Here is a 20,359-nt window from a genome sequence, read left to right on the forward strand (position 1 = left end):
AGTACAAAAATAGACCATAGATGTTAAACCTCTGATACGGTCCATGAGCCTGCATAGGTGATAAAACTGGCCTGTGTCATGGAAACAAGAATCAAAACTAGAATCAACCAGTGTTTTTAGTCATGATCATGTACCAGTTATGCCTTCGGACAAAGACCCCGGGACATCCCAAACCATTTTACAACCAATGAAGCATTTTCAAGTGCAATCAGTGGGCTAAAACAGGAACCAGGAGATAATTCGCACATAACAAAGTCCCACCAGATAATCAGTTTCAACTATGATTGCAGGATAAATGTTATGAATATGTTATAAATGTTAGCCAAACTAATGGAAGAGCTCCCATGCTCCTCTTCGAAATAGCGCCATGAAATATTTTGCACCACTGGGGGGAAAAGACAGACACTGGAGTAATATCTTATGTAAAAGGCAGCACCCACCCTCCCACGTACCTTTGATGTAAAGAACCACACAACTTGGTCGCCATCCAAGTTGTATTCTAGCACCTCCAAGGAATGATTTTTTATATAATGCTTTCAAGGTTCCTCTATAAAGTTGGATTAGAACAGGATTCATGCAACTCCCAAAAGGGTAAACTGCCTTTTATTTCACTTTGAATAAGCCTTTATAGATAAAATGTTGCCTCGGCTCAAACACTGAGCAAAACCTGCAGGTTTTGCATATTTTAAAAAAAAGTGCGGGTACTCAAGAAAAATATATGTAATCGCCGAGCATTTGTGAGGTTTGAAATAAAATTCTCTTAGCATTTGAAGGTCAACACTCAAAGCCTTTTAAGTCAGTAAATTAATAGAGAACTTAACATTGGAAGCCCAGCTGAGCAGAGGCTCACAGTTAGAACACACACTATTATACAATTATCCACTGTAGCCACCTGGGTTGGCCACTTCCCGACTTAAAATGGAAATCCACAAAGGCTGCAGGGAAATTCAGCCAACACAGACAAAAACTAGCAAGTGCAGAAATCCTGTGTATTAGAACTTGCAAAAGCCCAGACAGCACTGAAACCAGCAGCCATCTGCATATTAATGAGCGCTCTCCGGGCACAATTGAAACACTTTAGGTGAATAAGGCCAAGCCAGACTCCTCGGCGCAGCAGGAGCCAAGACAAAGGAAGGCCAACAGACACTCAGGGATCACCCAGCGATCAGGGAACAGCTCCAGTATTGGAGAAATTGATCCAAGTGATCGGAACGTAGTCCAATCACTTGGAACCAGGTACGGGATCCGCCCCGAAGGGCGGGAAGCCCCTGGGGGCTATAGAGTCCCCAAGTTCAAATCTTCCCTCTTGACAGGGTCACTCAGCAGCGAATCAACCCTTGAGAGTGACCTGCCCAAGCTGCCGCACCAACCAAGTAAGTCTCCAATCAACGCACGCTATGAGATAGGCGCTCCTAGCTACTAGTCCGTACCAGCTTTGAAGCCTGCAGTTTCAGAACCCGAACGAAAGGCCATTTGTTCCCCTGACCTTGTTGGCTAAGTATAGGCCTTTTAGTGATAGAGAATAGTCTAGAAAGTAGAATTCATGCATGAGTAGCGATTGACTGTGTATAATAAATGTGTTTTGATTTGAAACTTACTAATTGGTGTGTTGAGTTATTGATCAGTACTTGAACTTGAACCTTGTGGCGGTATCATAAAGATACCTGGCGCCTCTAGAGCAAAGGTTCTAAAACAGAGCCAATTGAACCAACCAAAAGTTAGCACCACCACCCACAAATGAGAAGCATTGACATAATCCAGTTGTACACGGAGGTCAAAGCTTAACATTGCTGCATCCATTTATCAGCTAAACCTAGCCAAACAGTAACCAATTCAGTTGGGTAGAGACTACACCAGATTGGTTGGGTCCTTTTGTTTCAGCTTTATAAAGTGACACCACAAGTGCTGGGCAGAATGGGAACTGTGCGATTTCCCCATTAACCACACTTGGAAGACCACATTGTGGCCAGCATTGATTTTACCCAACTAATTTGTATTTTATAACCATGCTCCACTTATACTGCATTGTGCTGGCTAAATAAGGGCAGTACAGTGGTTAGCACTGTTGCTTCACAGCTCCAGGGCCCCAGGTTCGATTCCCAGCTTGGGTCAGTGTGGAATCTGCACGTTCTCCCAGTGTGTGCATGGGTTTCCTCCGGGTGCTCCGGTTTCCTCCCACAGTCCAAAGAAGTGTAGGTTAGGTGGATTGACAATGATAAATTGCCCTTAGTGTCCAAAAGGATTAGGTGGGGTTACTGGGATAGGGTGGAGGCATGGAGTTAAGTACGGTGCTCCTTCCTAGGGCCGGTGCAGACTCGATGGGCTGAATGGTCTCCTTCTTCACTGTAAATTCTATGAATAATTCTGCTTCTGAAGAGGTTCAGCTGTAGTTTTCAATGAGAGTTCTGATGCCTATAGATCTTGAAACAGATGTTGGTGACTGAGAAAATAGATTGCTGTATGTCCCACCCCACCTTGGTTGCATTCGCTGAGTGATGTTCCTCAATTTTCTTTTTTTTAATACCACCCAAAATAAGACTCCTGCATTCATTTGAGCCAGAGTCCAAAAAGGGCAGCAGTCGCCCCTGCTAAGCAGTGGTCCTTAAAACTTTACTCCTTTTGCTGCACATCAGAAGTGCCGCCTGCTTGGTACGCCAAGGAATTTTGGCACATCACTGATCAGAGATCTAAAATGCAATAGCAAAGAGAAAAATGCACCCTTGGACTAAAATTCAGAAATGTATATTTGCTAGATCATATTGCAGTGTACCCGTTTATTTTTCTGCCAATCAGGTACTCATCAGCCAATGCTAGAGGGAATTGGAAAATACACCAACCTCACCGTCCCAATTTATGACCCGAAGGTTACATGTTTTTTTTTCATAATCCAGGAAACATCAGTTTAAATTGCTCTACGGTGCCAGTCATTGCAAAATAATTCCTAGTTAGTCAGATTAAACAGAAATTAAGTAGCTCTTCCCCTCACTGTTCACCTGGAAAACAGTGTTCAAAATCCATGAACAGCAATTATGATGGGAATGCTGATGTAAGCCCACTGATGAACCATCACTATGCAAACAAGAACCTGCCAAATGCCTGGCCTGATCGGGCATCAAGAAACCCTGTTAATATGGAACATCCAGGTGAAATTAGCTCAGCAACAAAACTGCAAAAAGGTATCAGTTTGGTCACGGACACCTTGGTCAATACCTTTGTTCAAAGCTGACACTAAGCAACAATTGACTGTGCTGAGCTGCCCTCCTTGTTTAACCTATGAACACACAAACCAACTCCATGCATATGAAGAATGGTCATCTGGGCAAGGCAGCATTTGGTATCATAGAACATAGAACATAGAAAATACAGCACAGAACAGGCCCTTCGGCCCACGATGTTGTGCCGAACCTTTGTCCTAGATTAATCATAGATTATCATTGAACCTACAGTGCAGAAGGAGGCCACCCGGCCCCCCCAGTCCGCACCGGCCCCCGGAAAGAGCACCCCACCCAAACCCAACACCTTCACCCAACACCAAGGTCAATTTGGACATTAAGGGCAATTTATCATTGGCCAATTCACCTAACCTGCACATCTTTGGATTGTGGGAGGAAACCGGAGCACCCGGAGGAAACCCACGCAGACACGGGGAGGACGTGCAGACTCCGCACAGTCAGTGACCCAAGCCGGAATCGAACCTGGGACCCTGGAGCTGTGAAGCAATTGTGCTATCCACAATGCTACCGTGCTGCCCTTGAGAACAAATAAATCTACACTATATCATTTAACCGTAATCCATGTACCTATCCAATAGCTGCTTGAAGGTCCCTAATGTTTCCGACTCAACTACTTCCACAGGCAGTGCATTCCATGCCCCCACTACTCTCTGGGTAAAGAACCTACCTCTGATATCCCTCCTATATCTTCCACCTTTCACCTTAAATTTATGTCCCCTTGTAATGGTTTGTTCCACCCGGGGAAAAAGTCTCTGACTGTCTATTTCTATTCCCCTGATCATCTTATAAACCTCTATCAAGTCGCCCCTCATCCTTCTCCGTTCTAATGAGAAAAGGCCTAGCACCCTCAACCTTTCCTCGTAAGACCTACTCTCCATTCCAGGCAGCATCCTGGTAAATCTTCTTTGCGCCTTTTCCAAAGCTTCCACATCCTTCCTAAAATGAGGCGACCAGAACTGTACACAGTACTCCAAATGTGGCCTTACCAAAGTTTTGTACAGCTGCATCATCACCTCACGGCTCTTAAATTCAATCCCTCTGTTAATGAACGCGAGCACACCATAGGCCTTCTTCACAGCTCTATCCACTTGAGTGGCAACTTTCAAAGATGTATGAACATAGACCCCAAGATCTCTCTGCTCCTCCACATTGCCAAGAACTCTACCGTTAACCCTGTATTCCGCATTCATATTTGTCCTTCCAAAATGGACAACCTCACACTTTTCAGGGTTAAACTCCATCTGCCACTTCTCAGCCCAGCTCTGCATCCTATCTATGTCTCTTTGCAGCCGACAACAGCCCTCCTTACTATCCACAACTCCACCAATCTTCGTATCATCTGCAAATTTACTGACCCACCCTTCAACTCCCTCATCCAAGTCATTAATGAAAATCACAAACAGCAGAGGACCCAGAACTGATCCCTGCGGTACGCCACTGGTAACTGGGATCCAGGCTGAATATTTGCCATCCACCACCACTCTCTGACTTCTATCGGTTAGCCAGTTTGTTATCCAACTGGCCAAATTTCCCACTATCCCATGCCTCCTTACTTTCTGCATAAGCCGACCATGGGGAACTTTATCAAATGCCTTACTAAAATCCATGTACACTACATCCACTGCTTTACCTTCATCCACATGCTTGGTCACCTCCTCAAAGAATTCAATAAGATTTGTAAGGCAAGACCTACCCCTCACAAATCCGTGCTGACTATCCCTAATCAAGCAGTGTCTTTCCAGATGCTCAGAAATCCTATCCTTCAGTACCCTTTCCATTACTTTGCCTACCACCGAAGTAAGACTAACTGGCCTGTAATTCCCAGGGTTATCCCTAGTCCCTTTTTTGAACAGGGGCACGACATTCGCCACTCTCCAATCCCCTGGTACCACCCCTGTTGACAGTGAGGACGAAAAGATCATTGCCAACGGCTCTGCAATTTCATCTCTTGCTTCCCATAGAATCCTTGGATATATCCCGTCAGGCCCGGGGGACTTGTCTATCCTCAAGTTTTTCAAAATGCCCAACACATCTTCCTTCCTAACAAGTATTTCCTCGAGCTTACCAATCTGTTTCACACTGTCCTCTCCAACAATATCGCCCCTCTCATTTGTAAATACAGAAGAAAAGTACTCGTTCAAGACCTCTCCTATCTCTTCAGACTCAATACACAATCTCCCGCTACTGTCCTTGATCGGACCTACCCTCGCTCTAGTCATTCTCATATTTCTCACATATGTGTAAAAGGCCTTGGGGTTTTCCTTGATCCTACCCGCCAAAGATTGTTCATGCCCTCTCTTAGCTCTCCTAATCCCTTTCTTCGGTTCCCTCCTGGCTATCCTGTATCCCTCCAGCACCCTGTCTGAACCTTGTTTCCTCAGCCTTACATAAGTCTCCTTCTTCCTCTTAACAAGACATTCAACCTCTCTTGTCAACCATGGTTCCCTCCATCGACCATCTCTTCCCTGCCTGACAGGGACGTGCATATCAAGGACATGTAGTACCTGTTCCTTGAACAAGTTCCACATTTCACTTGTGTCCTTCCCTGCCAGCCTATGTTCCCAACTTATGCACTTCAATTCTTGTCTGACAACATCGTATTTACCCTTCCCCCAATTGTAAACCTTGCCCTGTTGCACGTACCTATCCCTCTCCATTACTAAAGTGAAAGTCACAGAATTGTGGTCACTATCTCCAAAATGCTCCCCCACTAACAAATCTATCACTTGCCCTGGCTCATTACCTCATTGAATCATACCAACATCGCAAGATAACATTTTAAATAAAAGAGGAACTGGGGCTGAATAAAACTGCTCAATGTTTTTAAATAAAATTGAATCCTTTTAAAAATTCTAACTGGGTTGTTGCATGGAACACACTTTTGCACAATGAATTGAATTGATTGAAACAGTGAAAATCCTGAGCAGCCTTGGCAAGGTTGATATAGAAGCATAGAAAAGTCACAGCACCGATGGATGCCATTCGGCTCATCTGGTTTATGCCATCCTTAGGACACCCAGGTGCCCTTTCTAATCACCTTCCTGCACCCAGTCAATAACCCTGTAGCTTAGAGCACTTAAGGTGCAGCTCCAGGTACCTTTTATACGAGTTTAGGGTCTCTGCCTCCACCACCAACTCAGGCAAATTCCAGACTCGCATGACCGTGTGTAAAAACATTTTCCTCATGTCCCCTCTACACCTTCTGCCACTTATCTTGAATCTGTGTCGCATGGTTTTAGAATTCTCCACCAGGGGAAAGTTTTATTCTGTCCACCCCATCTCTTCCCCTCATAGCTTTGTACAAAATTACCCCTCAGCCTTCTTTATTTCAAGGAGATATCAAGTGGATGTGTTGATTCCCAAATTTCTTTCTCCGTCAGTCTGGCCTCAATAAAAGTTGAGATGGATTTGCACGTAAAAATAAGTTATTTATTTAGCTTGCAAGCTTGATTCATCTTACAGAAACATAAGAGACATCCAGTCTCCTACACTCCAGAAAGCGAATGAACAAAGAGACAATGGGATCTCTGCAAATCAATTCAAATGGTATCAAGTTTCACATACTCGACGCCCATAGGTCAGCCTATATCCCTCCTGACCTGTTTGATCTATTCTGATTGGCTCACTTCCAATCCCTTTCTCTGGCCTCTGGCCCCTGGCCCCTATCAATGCAGCATCACTCTCATAGACACACCTCTTCCTGCTTTTTCCATGCGGTCTCAATCCCTTTGTCTCTATCTGCCAGAATAAAAGTGGCTTATTTCTACATTACATTAACTAGTATCTCTAAAGTAACTATTTTATATCACATTCGTCAGATGTTTCTCCTTTTGTGGGAGAATCAGGGAGTAGGAGTCACTTTTTAAAACTAAGGACTCACCCATTGAAGACAGATGAGGAAAAATGCTTTCTCAAAGCGTCGTGAATCTTTGAAACTGTCTTCCTCAAAAAGTGGCGGAAGCAGAGTTTGAATATCTTTATTGCAGAGGTAGATTCTTGACTAGTAAGGGAAAGTGATCATGGGTAGGCAGGAATGTGGAAATCATTTTAATGCCAAAGAACAAAGAAACGTACAGCACAGAAACAGGCCCTTCGGCCCTCCAAGCCTGCGCCGGCCATGGTGCCCGTCTAAACTAAAATCTTCTACACTTCCGGGGTCCGTATCCCTCTATTCATGTATTTGTCAAGATGCCCCTTAAATGTCGCTATCGTCCCTGCTTCCACCACCTCCTCCGGCAGCGAGTTCCAGGCACCCACTACCCTCAGTGTAAAAAAAACTTGCCTCGTACATCTCCTCTAAACCTTGCTCCTCGCACCTTAAACCTATGTCCCCATGTAATTGACCCGTCTACCCTGGGGAAAAGTCTCTGACTATCCACTCTGTATATGCCCCATATAATTTGAGACATCTGGGAAAGTTAAAGCAATTGTGAGCAGTTTGCACAGCAGTCAAGTCCAAGAAATCCTGAAGTGGAGACTGATATTTGGTGTGTAACTTTGTATGCTATGGCATTTCAAGTGCTCATCTAAATGCTTCTTGAAGGTTGCGGGTTTCTGCCTCTACCTACTTTTCAAGCAGTGAGTCCAGATTCCCACTGATTGCAAGTTTGTGATCTTTTCCTGGGATCACAACCTCTTTGCAGTTCAGTTAGAATTTTGTGCTCTTTCTGGCATTCCGCATTCTTGCATCATTTTGCCAATCCACAGGTCTCATCTTCTGACTTTCATGCTGTATGTTTAATCAATGGTTATATTTCCCAGTGGTTTTCCCTACTCTTCCTAGGATGGTTGTAACCCTCCACACAAGGTCCTTTCTGGCATGTATGTCACCTTTGTTCCTACCTTTTGGTAATTGTCCTTTTGAAAAAATATCCTTATCCTGTACTTAGTGTTACTTCATTCGTAATCAATCCATTCTCTATTTGCCAGAGTCAGCCATTCATAATTGCCTAATATATGCATATGTGAAGCGAATTGTGTCACCTCACACTCTATATCATGTTCCAAATCTGTAAAGGTATTGTCAGTACCGATTAGCCTTGAAGAATGAAGCCCAACAGTTTCATTCCCATGTTGTACAATTACTACTTTTCCAGGGCCTTTCCATTGTTACCGCCATTCTCTTTGTGTAATATATCAGGGCTGGATTCTCCAAAAATGGGGCTATGCCCCCACGCCAGCGTAAAACCACAGGAGTTTTACTCTGGAGATTCCTTAAAAATATTAACAGCTATTCACCTACCTGCCGGAGTGCTTCTCGCAGCTTTAGCTAGTAGGGCCCCCGCACTTCCAGTTCCGAGTCCACGCATGGCGGGGGCCTAACGCGATGGCAGACTCAGCCAGCGGACATGAACGAGGAAAAAAGGTGCCAACGATCCACCCCGTGCCGCTACATGTAACACACCTGACCGCCCCTGCGCCAAACGCGATTTTGGTGAGTTGGTTACAATCAGATTAGCCATTATCTTACGAAATGGCGGAGCAGGCTTAGTGGGGCTGATTGGCCCATAGCTCCTCCCAATTTGTATGAATGCTGCTTACATATGCTACTTTACTCATTTGTAAAAAAAATTTAATCTGTGGATTACAGTTCCTGTGAAAAGTGAATAGTCTTGCAATCTTCCATTTTGCTCTTAGGATTGCTTGGCTGCCTGGAAAGGAAGGAAATAATTCAGACTCCCACTCGGCGATAGAAATTTTACACATCCAAAATGAGACACAACTAAACTTTTAAACAGCAGCCCTATTATAGTTAACAGAACTCTCCCCCACTTAGTTCATACCTGAAGGGGTAGTGCAATCTCCTGATTCCCCACTACACATTCAATTAGAGTGGGAATCAAGTCTAATTCCACAACTCAATGTCAGCTCAGGATAGAAGGTGGAAACATTCTATTTGGAAACAGCCTGTTAATTGGCAAAATGCATCTGCAATCAAATGGTTTTAAGTATGTCAAGATGCTAAATAGTTTGCATACGTGAGCATCCAGGTCCATGAAGGAGCTGTATGACAATGCTTTCCTGAAGTGCCCATTTGCCAAAACTGTGCTCAGTCATGTTTGGTTTTTCTTTCAGCTAACCCACCCCAGCACGTGGAACCAGCTTCATTCCCAGGCTACTAAGTGCCCCATTACATCACTGCATGAGTGCCTGAAGTCAGTATTCACCTCACTCTGCTCATGTTTTTGTAACCCTGACCCCATTTAGCCAAGTGCAGACACAAAGCAGCAACCTCTGCATCTATCCTGCACTTTCAGTAAACTGTCCGGGAGATCAGAAAAGCAAGAATGTCTGATCGACACACATATATATATATATATATAAAATACAGAAAGGAACAGGACTGAAGAGATTAGTCGTGCACGCTGTGCAAATTTGTGTATAGAACATACTGTATTTAAAAGATGCAGGGAGACACCGATTTAAAGAATTTTACAAGAGCTGTTATGTGCCAGAAACAAAAAGAACATTCATTAACAGGTTAAAATTTGTTTACATATATAACATTGAAAAAAACTTAAGGCAAAATAAATCTTTGTACCTACAAGTTTGTCCATATATATAATATGCTTAATCCAATACCGGTCACAATACAATCAGGTATGTCTATGCGGTCACATCACATTTTGACACCTATTGTTGCAAGGGTTTTTTTTTCCTTTTAAAAATTAACCATAACCGCTTTTCCATTTATTATATTAGGTTTTCAGACCAATCAGAACAAAAAAGCCAACTGAACAAGTTACATGATAGAAACAGAGTGCTCTATACAGTTACATCACAAAGTCTGCAAAAGGCGGCTTTTTTTTTAAAGAAAGGAACAAAGCTAATTGTTACATGATTTATACAAGAAGCAAATCAGAGAGGAACTGATGAGAGGATTAGGATGAAGCTTGGGAGAAGCAATAAGATTTACTCATACTATGAGTCTGTATGCATGTTTAGTGTTTGTGTGGTGTGTAGTGTGCGTGGGGGAGGGATGGGGTGTGTTTGTGTGCGTGCAGGGGAGGGGAGGGATGTGTGCATGGGAGGGCTGTGTGAGCGTGTGGCATGTATGTGGGTGGGGCATGCGTGTGTGTGTGTGGCGCGCGCGCAGGTGTGCGGTGTGTGGCACTTGGACAGTCTTTGTATACAAAGCTTAACAGTCATGCTTGGACACGGTAAATTGTACAAGGCAATTGTCACCACAATAGGTTTCGAGACTAAGGATCAGGCACTGCACTTTTGAATTCAAATATAGCTAAGAAAGCTCCACATTGTACAGGCTTCATCCACAAACACTCTGCGAACACAGAAAAGGGACAGGAATCTTTACGGCACCCTTCGTCTTCAATGGCCAAAGCACACAGGGCCTTAGAATTCTAAGCTGCTCTCAAGGAGACCCACTCACCGAGGCTTCCTTCACAACTGATCAAACGTTCCCAACCTAAAGCATCCTCCATTTGTACTTTGTCTGATAAGAGTCAGTTATTACTGTGTAATACAGAAATCTGTTACAGGACAACATGAGGCAGAACCCTCTTATGAACCACTAAGACTTTAAACTTGGATGTATGTTATCAAGTCGAAGCTTCTGAAATGGAATCAAGTTAGTCTTTTTAATATATTGAATGGAATGTCATTAAAAGAAAACCAGAGTAAAACACAATAGTGTCTTTGATATACATCAACATTACATAATATTTCAGGGATATACACCAGTAATTTACTTTTAAATCTATAAAAGACTTAATAGTGAGGGAACCACCTTGTCAGGGCAGCCATCCTTAAAATGTACATGTACACACAATCTATACAACCAACCAACAGAGCAACATTGGTTTAAAAGAATGCAGGTTACAGTCACATCATTTTCCTCTCATAGATATCTAAACATTTCACTAAGTCTGGGGGATCTCACTGGAATGAGCAAGGTTTAGAAATTCCACACAATGCATTTAAAGATTTGAAACAACATATCCTCATTGATGTGACCAGACACTGAGCAGTTGTAATACTGAATGATCAGTTATACTTCGATATTTCTCAAAGTGCATTTAAAAAACTAAACTGAAGTGCTTATTGAAATCAAAGGTGTCTGTCATTTTTTTTGTATATTAGTTCAATAAGTCAGTCCTGCTTTCTTTCAAACACCATCGCTAAGTTACATAGGATGTAGATCATTAAATGTGTATGCACTGCTGTACATCTTTCAGACTTTTTGCAAACACCAATACAGCCGAAGTGTGAATTCTCGTCTCCAAGTTGAGAAAGAGTCCACAGCAAGCAAAAAACGCCATGGCTGCCAGAATGGACAATCTCCACGGTTACAGATGCCACGGCAGAGTTTTTAGAGAGAGTACAATGAATAAGCTGAGATGCACAAGACAGGATTCAGGAGGAGTTAGAAACAAACGAATTCTGAGCATGTCCAGTCCTGCAGTCCTGGCCCTGGAAAAGCAACACACTGAAAATTAGCAACACTGGGAATAATAAATGTACACTTCTCCTTCGGAGCAAACTAACCCCCACTAACTAAACCCCCCCCCCCCCCCCACCCCGCCCGCCCTCAAATGCATCCAGATCCTTAAAGAAAGAAATGAATGGCTGCCATCTCTGGTAGAATCTCCCCACCGAGTCTCTGAATAGTATACTTGACCTTTTCCAGATGCAAGACCGATATCATATCTTCCACCCATACAGTTGCCTTGGGTGGTGAAGGAGATCTCCAATGAAGCAATATTCGCCTCCTGGCAATTAAGGAAGCAAAGGCAAGAACATCCACCCTCATTCCAAAGTAAAAAGACAGAGTCCAAAACTCCAAATATTGCAGCCAGTGTGCAAGGTTATCTGCAAAATCTTGGAGTGTGTCGAAAAAGGATAGCCAATATCTAGCAAGAGAGACTGAGCAGTTTAGGCCAATACTCTCGAGTTTAGAAGAATGACTGGAGATAATTGAGGTATACAAGGTAAAAGGTATTGAAAAACTCGACGTAGAGTGGATGTTTCCTCTTGTGGGGTACTCTAGAATGAGGTCATAGTTTTAGGAATGAGGAGTAGCAGATTTGAAACAGATGAGAAGAAATTACTTCTCTCAATGGGTTGTGGAAACTATAGAATTCACTACCCCAGAGTGCAGTGGATGCCAGGTATTCAGTAAATGAGGAGATAGACAGATTTTTAATTAATGATGGGTTGAACAGTTATGGAGACCGGGCAGAAAAGTTGAGTTGATGTTGAGATGATATTAGCCATGATCATATTGAATGGCAGAGCAGGGTAGAGTGGCTGAATTGCCTTCTCCTGCTACTAGTTCTTAACCACCCACACTGCTACCTTAAGGGACCGGTGTAGATGCACACGTAGATCCCTCTGATGTTTGGTGCTTCCCAAGGTCCTGCCGTTTATCATGTATTTCCCTTTGCCTCGTTTGTCCTGCCCAAGTGCATCACCTCACACTTATCCGGATTGAATTCCATTTGCCACTGATCAACCCATCTGACCATCCTGTCTATATCTTCCTGTAATCCAAGGCTGTTCTCACTATTTACCATCCCACCAAATTTTGTATCATCTGCAAACGTACTGATCAACCCTCCTGTATTGAAGTCAAAATCATTTATTTAGGCGACAAACAGCAGTGGCCCCAACACTGATCCCTGTGGAACTACACTGGACACGGGCTTCCAGTCAGAAAAACACCCCTCCACCATCGCCCTCTGCTCCCTGCCACTCAGCCAATTCTGGATCCTATTTGCTAAATTTCCTTGGATCCCTTGGGCTCTTACCTTTGCTATCAGTCTCCCAGGTGGGAACTTATCAAAAGCCTCGCTGAAGTCTAAGCAGACTGCATCAAACGTGTTGCCCTCATCTATACCCCATGTCACCTCTTTGAAAAATTAAATCACCTTGGTCAGACATAACCTCCTGTTAATAAAACCATGCTGACCATTCTTGATTAATCCTCGTCTCTCCAAATGCAGAATAATTCGGTTTCTCAGAATTGCTTCCAATAGTTTCCCCACCACTGAGGTTAGACTGACTGGCCGGTAATTTCCTGGTTTATCCCTTCCTCCCTTCTTGAATAATGGTCCAACATTTGCTCCCCTCCAGTCCTCTGGCACCTTTCTGGAGGCCAGAGAGGAAATGAAAATTATTGCCAGTGCGACTGCTATTGTCTCCCTTGCCTCCTCAACAGCCTGGGATACGTTTTATCTGGCCCTGGAGATTCATCTATTTTTAAGCTCACCAGACTACTCAGAACCTCCTCTCTGTTTATGTTAATTTCTTCAATTTTATCACAAGTCCTTCTCGCTAAGTTCTATACCCACATTGTATCAATGTTTCCAGTGCGAGGAACAAAGTATTAATTTAGAACCCTACATACACCCTCCAGCTCAACGTACAAATTACCACGGTGGTCCTTAATGGGCCCTACTCTTTCCCTAGTTATCCTTTTACCCTTAATGTACTTGTAAAACAACATGGATTTTCCTTCAATATACCTGCCAGTATCCTTTCATGTTCCCTTTTTGCTCTCCTAATTTCCTTTTTAAGTTCCTGCCTAGCATAGAATCAAGTCACTTCCCCATCACTGGTAGTTCTCATATTGAATAATATCTTTTTACAAGCATGTTGCACTTGTAAGACATAACCAGCAACTGATACTTAGGAAAATTGCACTAACTCCCGCCTTACAATAGAGCTTGGATTCAGTCACTCAGCATAATAAGCATAAAATGTTGGAGAATAATTGAGTGAAGAACAATTATTTGCAGAATTATCACCTTTACAACTGTCACTGAATTTTAAAAATTTAACAATGCTTTCATCACTACGCTGCACCCAAGAGTTGTGTGGGAAACATTACCTGTATGCAAACGCGCTTGTAGTTTAGGAATGCTGATAGAGGGGTTGAAACCTGGCTGTCTCCTCGAAGATCAGCTCCTTCAGCTTCTCCTTGGGTAGGTCATCCAGCTCCATATCAAACTTAAAGGGTGCTTCTGCAATAGGCTGAAATTAGATTACCAATTAATAGCATTTCTGGAGAAGAAATAACAAAATCTTTTATGTCCTTTTGTTTTACAGGAGTTCCTGTGCAACTCATCATCCCAAAGCAGTCAAGTTAACTGCGGGAATATCGTCAGCATTCCATTTGACATGAAACCAACCAAGTATGAAATGGTCCCACAGTAGGTCAAGCCACAACAGCAATCAACACATCACAAAATCTTTCAGCAAAGGAGGAAATAATTTACAAGACCACATGTCTGCTGACAAAGATCTCCCCACTTTGCCCGAAATCCCAAACATTTTACCCGTCTTTCAATTTTTATTTTAAATATTTAAAAGCCAGATGGATTCACCTCCACCCTCTTTTAAAACCTCTCCCACTTCACAAAATACCCCCACCTTTGACAATACATTTTCTGCCTTCCATTCATGTCCCAAGTCTCCAAACGTGCCATGTCTCCAAACAAATGGAGGGTTTCACAAGCCATCAAAGCCATCTCCCTCATCAGGTTTTTAGGTTTCCCTCATCTCTTTATTAACTCCTTTTGCCTAGCACCATCATATGAACTTAGGAGCAGTAGACCATTCAGCTCATCTAACCTGCTCCGCCATTCAATAAGACCATGGCTGATCATTCACTTCAATGCCCTTTTCACCACACTATTCCCATATCCCTTTATGCCATTGGTCGTTGACCAAGGATGACCGCACTCTATCCCATTATAGATCTTTACCATTGTTCTTTCCTCTGATTCCCATTTCCCTGGGTCTGTACTAATTAACCTGAAACAGTTTCCCTCTACACAAATGTTGCGCAACCTACTGGGTCCAGAATTTTATTTTCATTTCAACAATTAACCACTGATTTGCTGTGCTGCCACGCTCCTTTTCATAACAAGCTTTAATTTTCTTTACAAGAACATGTGGCACAATCTCAAATGTCCTTGCAAAACCTATATATTCTTGGATCTATATTTGACCCACTCCTATTTTGCAACTACATGCTGCCCCTTGATGACATGACTTAAAAACACAGCAGTTTCCACACCCAGCTCTAGCTCAATGTTTTTCTTGACTCCTCCCACTCTCAAATTGCCAGATTATCCAGTACTGGATAAGAAATTTCCTTTAAGTGGCAAAAAAACAAAACCATTGTGCCTTCTGCCACAACCACAAACTCTGTCCGCTAAGCACCGATTTCATCCCTCACCATGGAAATTGTCCAAGGCTGTTCGCAAACTTGGCGTCTTACTTAACCCAGAGTTGTGCTTCTGACCACATCTCCACACCACTGCTAAGACCCACTACTTCCATCTCTGTAATATCACGTGACTTCACCCCATCTCAACTTATCTGCTGCTTTGTTACCTCTGGACTTGACTAATCCAACACACTCCTGGCTGGCTTCCCATGGTCTGCAATGATAAACAAGACCATCCAAAACTCCACTGCCTATGTTGTAACTTGCACCCATCACCCCTTTTGTTTAGCAGGTTCCTGGTTCAGCAATGTCTTAATTTTAAAATTCACACCCTTGATTTCAAATTCCTGCTCAGCCTCACCCCTTCCCATCTCTAGACATCTTTGGATCCAGACTTTCTAAATTATCTGTGGCCCTCCAAATTCTGATCGCATGAGCATCCGTGAATTTAAATGCTCTGCCACTGACCGTCTTGCCTGGGTCCCAAGCCTTCTGCTTCACTATCCCACTTTCCTCATTTTAAGGTGCTCCTTAAAACCTACCCCGCTGGCCAGGTTTTTTGGCCTCTTGAAATATTTCTTAACAAGGATTTAAATTTTGGCTTACAATGCTCCTGTGAAGCACCTATATGATGAAGAAGCTACATAAACACAAGTTGTTTTATGCAATAGGCACAGAATTGCCTTTAATCAATAGTTAAATCTATGCTGTCATACCTCATCACTGGGGTCATAGTACTGCTCCAGATAAGGATGAGCAAGAGCTGCCTCGACTTCAATCCTCTTGTGTGGGTTAAATGTCAACATCTTATCCAATAAATCCAGAGCTGCAACAAAATGGAAACATCTAAATTAAAAATCTGTCTCGCTGCACAATTCCCATTATCAATTTTTTCTCATTATATATGGGCTGTTGTAAATAAATCGCCGATTATGCCCTTATGTCACTTGTAATGCTTCCTGAAAATTTTCATGCTCTTTTCTTCAGCAAACACTTATCAAAAATAACTCAGCTGAATTGCACTCTGTATTCTGAAAATGTGCGGATCAGCTGTGCCTTTCTTCAAATGATTTTGGAGAGAACAATTTTCCAAGTTTTGTGGAAGTTATATTGCATGGGGGAGGGGGGAAGAGAGAAGAGAGAGAGCGGGGCTGTGTACACATGGGATGTAAAGTGATCTTCTGATTCGACACCAGTTGCAGCTTACTTTTTGATGCTGGGAGACATTGAGAAAGACACAGAGCAAGGCAACCAGCTTTCTATAAAATGACTGATTTTTAAAGCACAAAGTGTCTCACTGGCCTTTTGTCACTCATCAAGCAGGTGCAGGGAGAGGCGGAACGGATGAAGGATTATTTATGAGACTAGAGACAGCAAAGCAAGAGAGGAGAAGATACAAGGAGTGTTTAAATGGGTCTTCATAAAAGGAAGGAAAGGAGGTTATTGAATATATAAAGCGTGGTGAAAGCCACGTAGGGTTAAGTTTTCCCTATGTAACCCACTCGCAATGTTGTTCCTTTCCTCAGCAAGCCATCTAGCATATGCCACCTGAAAAAGACAGAAAAGCAAAGGAAAGAGAGAAGCAAGAGTTAAGAGGAGAGTAGCACAAGAACAAAGAAAAATGGCAACACAAAGACAGCCTCTGAATATCTGAGTGCAAGGCCACAGGAGATCAGCTAGTTACAAAGAAAAGTTTGCATTATATAGGGCAATTGCTACACCACCTGGATTCTTTTCAGTTTAGTGATAGCAGTGGACAACTCCATTACTGCAGTCCTTCATGTGGGAACGTAACATATTCCTATTCTGGTTTAGCTCAATGGGCTAAACAGCTGGTTTGTGATGCAGAACAAGGCCAGCAGCATGGGTTCAATTCCCGTACCAGCTTACCCGAACAGGCGCCGGAAAGTGGCGATTAGGGGCTTTTCACAAGTAACTTCATACTTGTGACAATAAAAGGTTATTATTATTATTCAATGACATTTCTAGTTTCAGAGCATAAGTTACCAATTAGTTGCGATTTGTTTTTTCCAGAGTTAGGTGCTGCAGCAACGTCCTTGAGATTTACTTACCTGGGGAGTCAGAAGACTTTCTGGAAACATTGCTGAATTTGATGAAGCAATTTCTATGACTTTGCTTCTTCCAAGAGTTGCATAGACCAAACAGGTGAATCAATGGTTTGTGCTGTTACATCATGTCTAGGTGCAGCGAGCTTAATGCATTTATGCTGACTTTTTCATATGTGGCATTAATTCCATGCATATTATTCCAAATATACATATCAACACATTTTATAATTTGATTTCATTTAATTTATTGTCACATGTACCGAAGTACAGTGAAAAGTATTTTTCTGCGGCCGAGGGAATGTACACAGTACGTACATAGTAGACAAAAAAAGAATAATCGACAGAACATTGACAAATGGTACATCGACATATAGTGATTGGTTACAGTGCGGAATAAGGGGCCAAACAAAGGCTATTTAACAATTTCAGAAAGAGAAAGGGGATTCTACGCTGTTGATGGGTCAACTGATCATAGTGGAGCAAGGAAGGTCATAGGTTTTAACCTCCAGTGCATTCAATTTAATTTCAGCTGAATCAGCGGGTCTCAATTTGCATGGTCAGGGAGAGAGAATGACGGACAGTATTGCAATAGTGAGTTATACAATATGGGAATAGTGAATATTCTATTCACGGATAAGGACCAAGAGTAGCCCGAGTGGAATTGGATATTCTTCACTGTCCGCCATTCCATAGCTCTGCTGCCCAAGAAGTGCTTGTTACACTCCTCTGCACTTTTTGGATTGCATGAATATTACATAAACTGCAAGTGAGCCCAATCCAAGTCATCAATAAGACAAATCACAGAATTCCTCGTTCTTGCAATATCCTCAATGTGACCTTCCCATGTCCAGAGACAAAACCAGTAGAACACAATCATTTACAGTATTTCTCCAAAGGGTTACAGGTTTAGATGGAAAACAGGAGCCTGACTTGTTCTCAGCGCTTCAACTTTTAGATCCCGTTAAAGTCTCACTCAAGTGAAGTAATGCATGCAAATCTAAAGGCACATTCTGGAATAGCCCCTTTATGCTAATTCTTACCTTTCCCATCAGCCTTGGGGAACAGTCTGTTCCAAGGAACTTTGTTCTTGTGAGGCAGAGATTGCAGGTAGTTTCTGGCTTTGACATTGATTATACAATTCAGATCCTCTGGAGAGGGTGAGCCAAGAATACCTAAAGAAAACAACAGTGGGTTTACGCTGCAAGTTCTTTGCTGCGTTAGAAATTTGACAGAGCTCCAACCAAGAATTCAAAAGGTCAGTTCACTGGCAGTTTATCCTGTAAATATACCAGGGAATGTTGTGACTATGAACCATGCAGACAAATTCAATCACTAGTCTGCATTAAATTAGCTGATTTCAGCTGGAGCAATAGTATGGGCATTGAAACTAGCCTCAGGGTGCCAGGACTATGGGAAACCTCTGAAGCAAAGTACAGTGCTAGGACAAGATTAACAACAGCTGCAAAATCCTCCAAAATCATAGAATCTTACAGCACAGGTAGTGGTCAACTTGACTCATTTTGCCTATTTGGCTTTTTGAAAGAGCTAACCAATTAGCCCCACTCTCCTGCTCTTTCCTGTGTTGAAAATTTTACCCTTTCAATTATTATTTAATTCAATTTTGAAAGCTACTACTGAACCAGCTTACATCACCTTTTTAGGAGGTGCCTACCTGAAAAAAAAAAATTCTCCTCACCCCCTCTTTTGCCTAAATCTGTTATGCTCCACTTACTGACCCCCCTGCTAGTGGAAACAGTTTCTCCCTACTTATTCTCGAAATCCCTTTCATGATTTTATGCCTCTATTAAATTTCCACTTAACAGTCTGCTTCAAGATCAATCCCAGCTTCTTTAGTCTCTGTATAACTGGAAGTAATTCATCCTTGATAACATTCTTGTAAATCAAAGGCTTTAACATCTGTCCAAAAAAGTAATGCTCAGAATTGGACAAAATACACTATTTGAAGTCATTTAGCATATCAAATAGTCTATACACCAGATTATTAAAACCTAGAATCTTGGAGAGCTATGAGGAACCATTAATAAAAATTCTCTCTTTAATACATTATTTGCTTATATATGGATAAAATGCATTTTCCTCACTACTGAAGCCATCATTAAAACTATTGTGATTATGATCAGCACATGGCGTCATGGTGTCAGTGGTTAGCAATGTTGCTTCTCAACACCAGGGACCTGGGTTCGATTCAGGCCTTGGGTGACCGTCTGTGTGGAGTTTGCACATTCTCCCAGTGTCTGCGTGGGTTTCCTCCGGGTGCTCCAGCTTCCTCTCTCAATCAAAAGACGTGCAGGTTAGGTGGACTGGCCATGACCATGATCATGGCGGGGTTACGGAGATAGGGCGGGAGAGTGGGCCTAGGTTGAGTGCTCTTTTGGAGAGTTGATGCAGACTTGATGGGCCGAATGACCTCCCTCTTCACTAAGATTTCTAAAGATATGCAACAGAAGTTACCGACTTGAAAACAATATTTCTCAAAAAAAAAAGGGGGATAAATGGCTGTGAAATTATTCAGTCAGGGTTTCCAGTCCGAATCACTGTCGAGCAACTTCTGCTGGAAATGTGTCAAAATCAAGAGGGGACTGGCAAGAGCTGGTCTATGGTGCACATGCACTACCCCTCTCTCTCTCTCTCTATTTACGCCTCAGGTCAAACGGCTCGTGAACGCTGACTCGTGAAGGAAGGCAATTTGGGGAGAAAAAATACTGGCAATGACGACACTTTTAATCCTTATTCCACCAACAATTTAACTGATTTCATGGGAAGGAAAAAACTACCAGAAAAAACAACATGATCAAATTGTACTCTCTTCAAAGACCATTGGGATCTGCAGTTACAAACAATCT

The 20,359-nt window shown here is 42.6% G+C and overlaps 1 protein-coding gene across 1 annotated transcript in view; it reads right to left on the reverse strand.

The window, feature by feature from the left end:
• Positions 1-9,607: 9,607 nt before the first annotated feature.
• The window catches only part of mapk1 (mitogen-activated protein kinase 1), a 166,211-nt gene continuing 155,459 nt past the window's right edge, over positions 9,608-20,359 (reverse strand). The window contains exons 6-9 of the mRNA XM_072498367.1: positions 18,536-18,667; positions 16,143-16,252; positions 14,083-14,225; positions 9,608-11,663 (exon numbers count right to left, since the gene is read on the reverse strand). Coding sequence (XP_072354468.1) covers positions 14,106-14,225; positions 16,143-16,252; positions 18,536-18,667 — 362 coding nt within the window. The 3' untranslated portion in view covers positions 9,608-11,663; positions 14,083-14,105. The remainder of the gene's footprint in view (positions 11,664-14,082; positions 14,226-16,142; positions 16,253-18,535; positions 18,668-20,359) is intronic.

Source organism: Scyliorhinus torazame, chromosome 1, assembly GCF_047496885.1.
Source record: "Scyliorhinus torazame isolate Kashiwa2021f chromosome 1, sScyTor2.1, whole genome shotgun sequence".
Taxonomy (NCBI): Eukaryota; Metazoa; Chordata; class Chondrichthyes; order Carcharhiniformes; family Scyliorhinidae; genus Scyliorhinus; species Scyliorhinus torazame.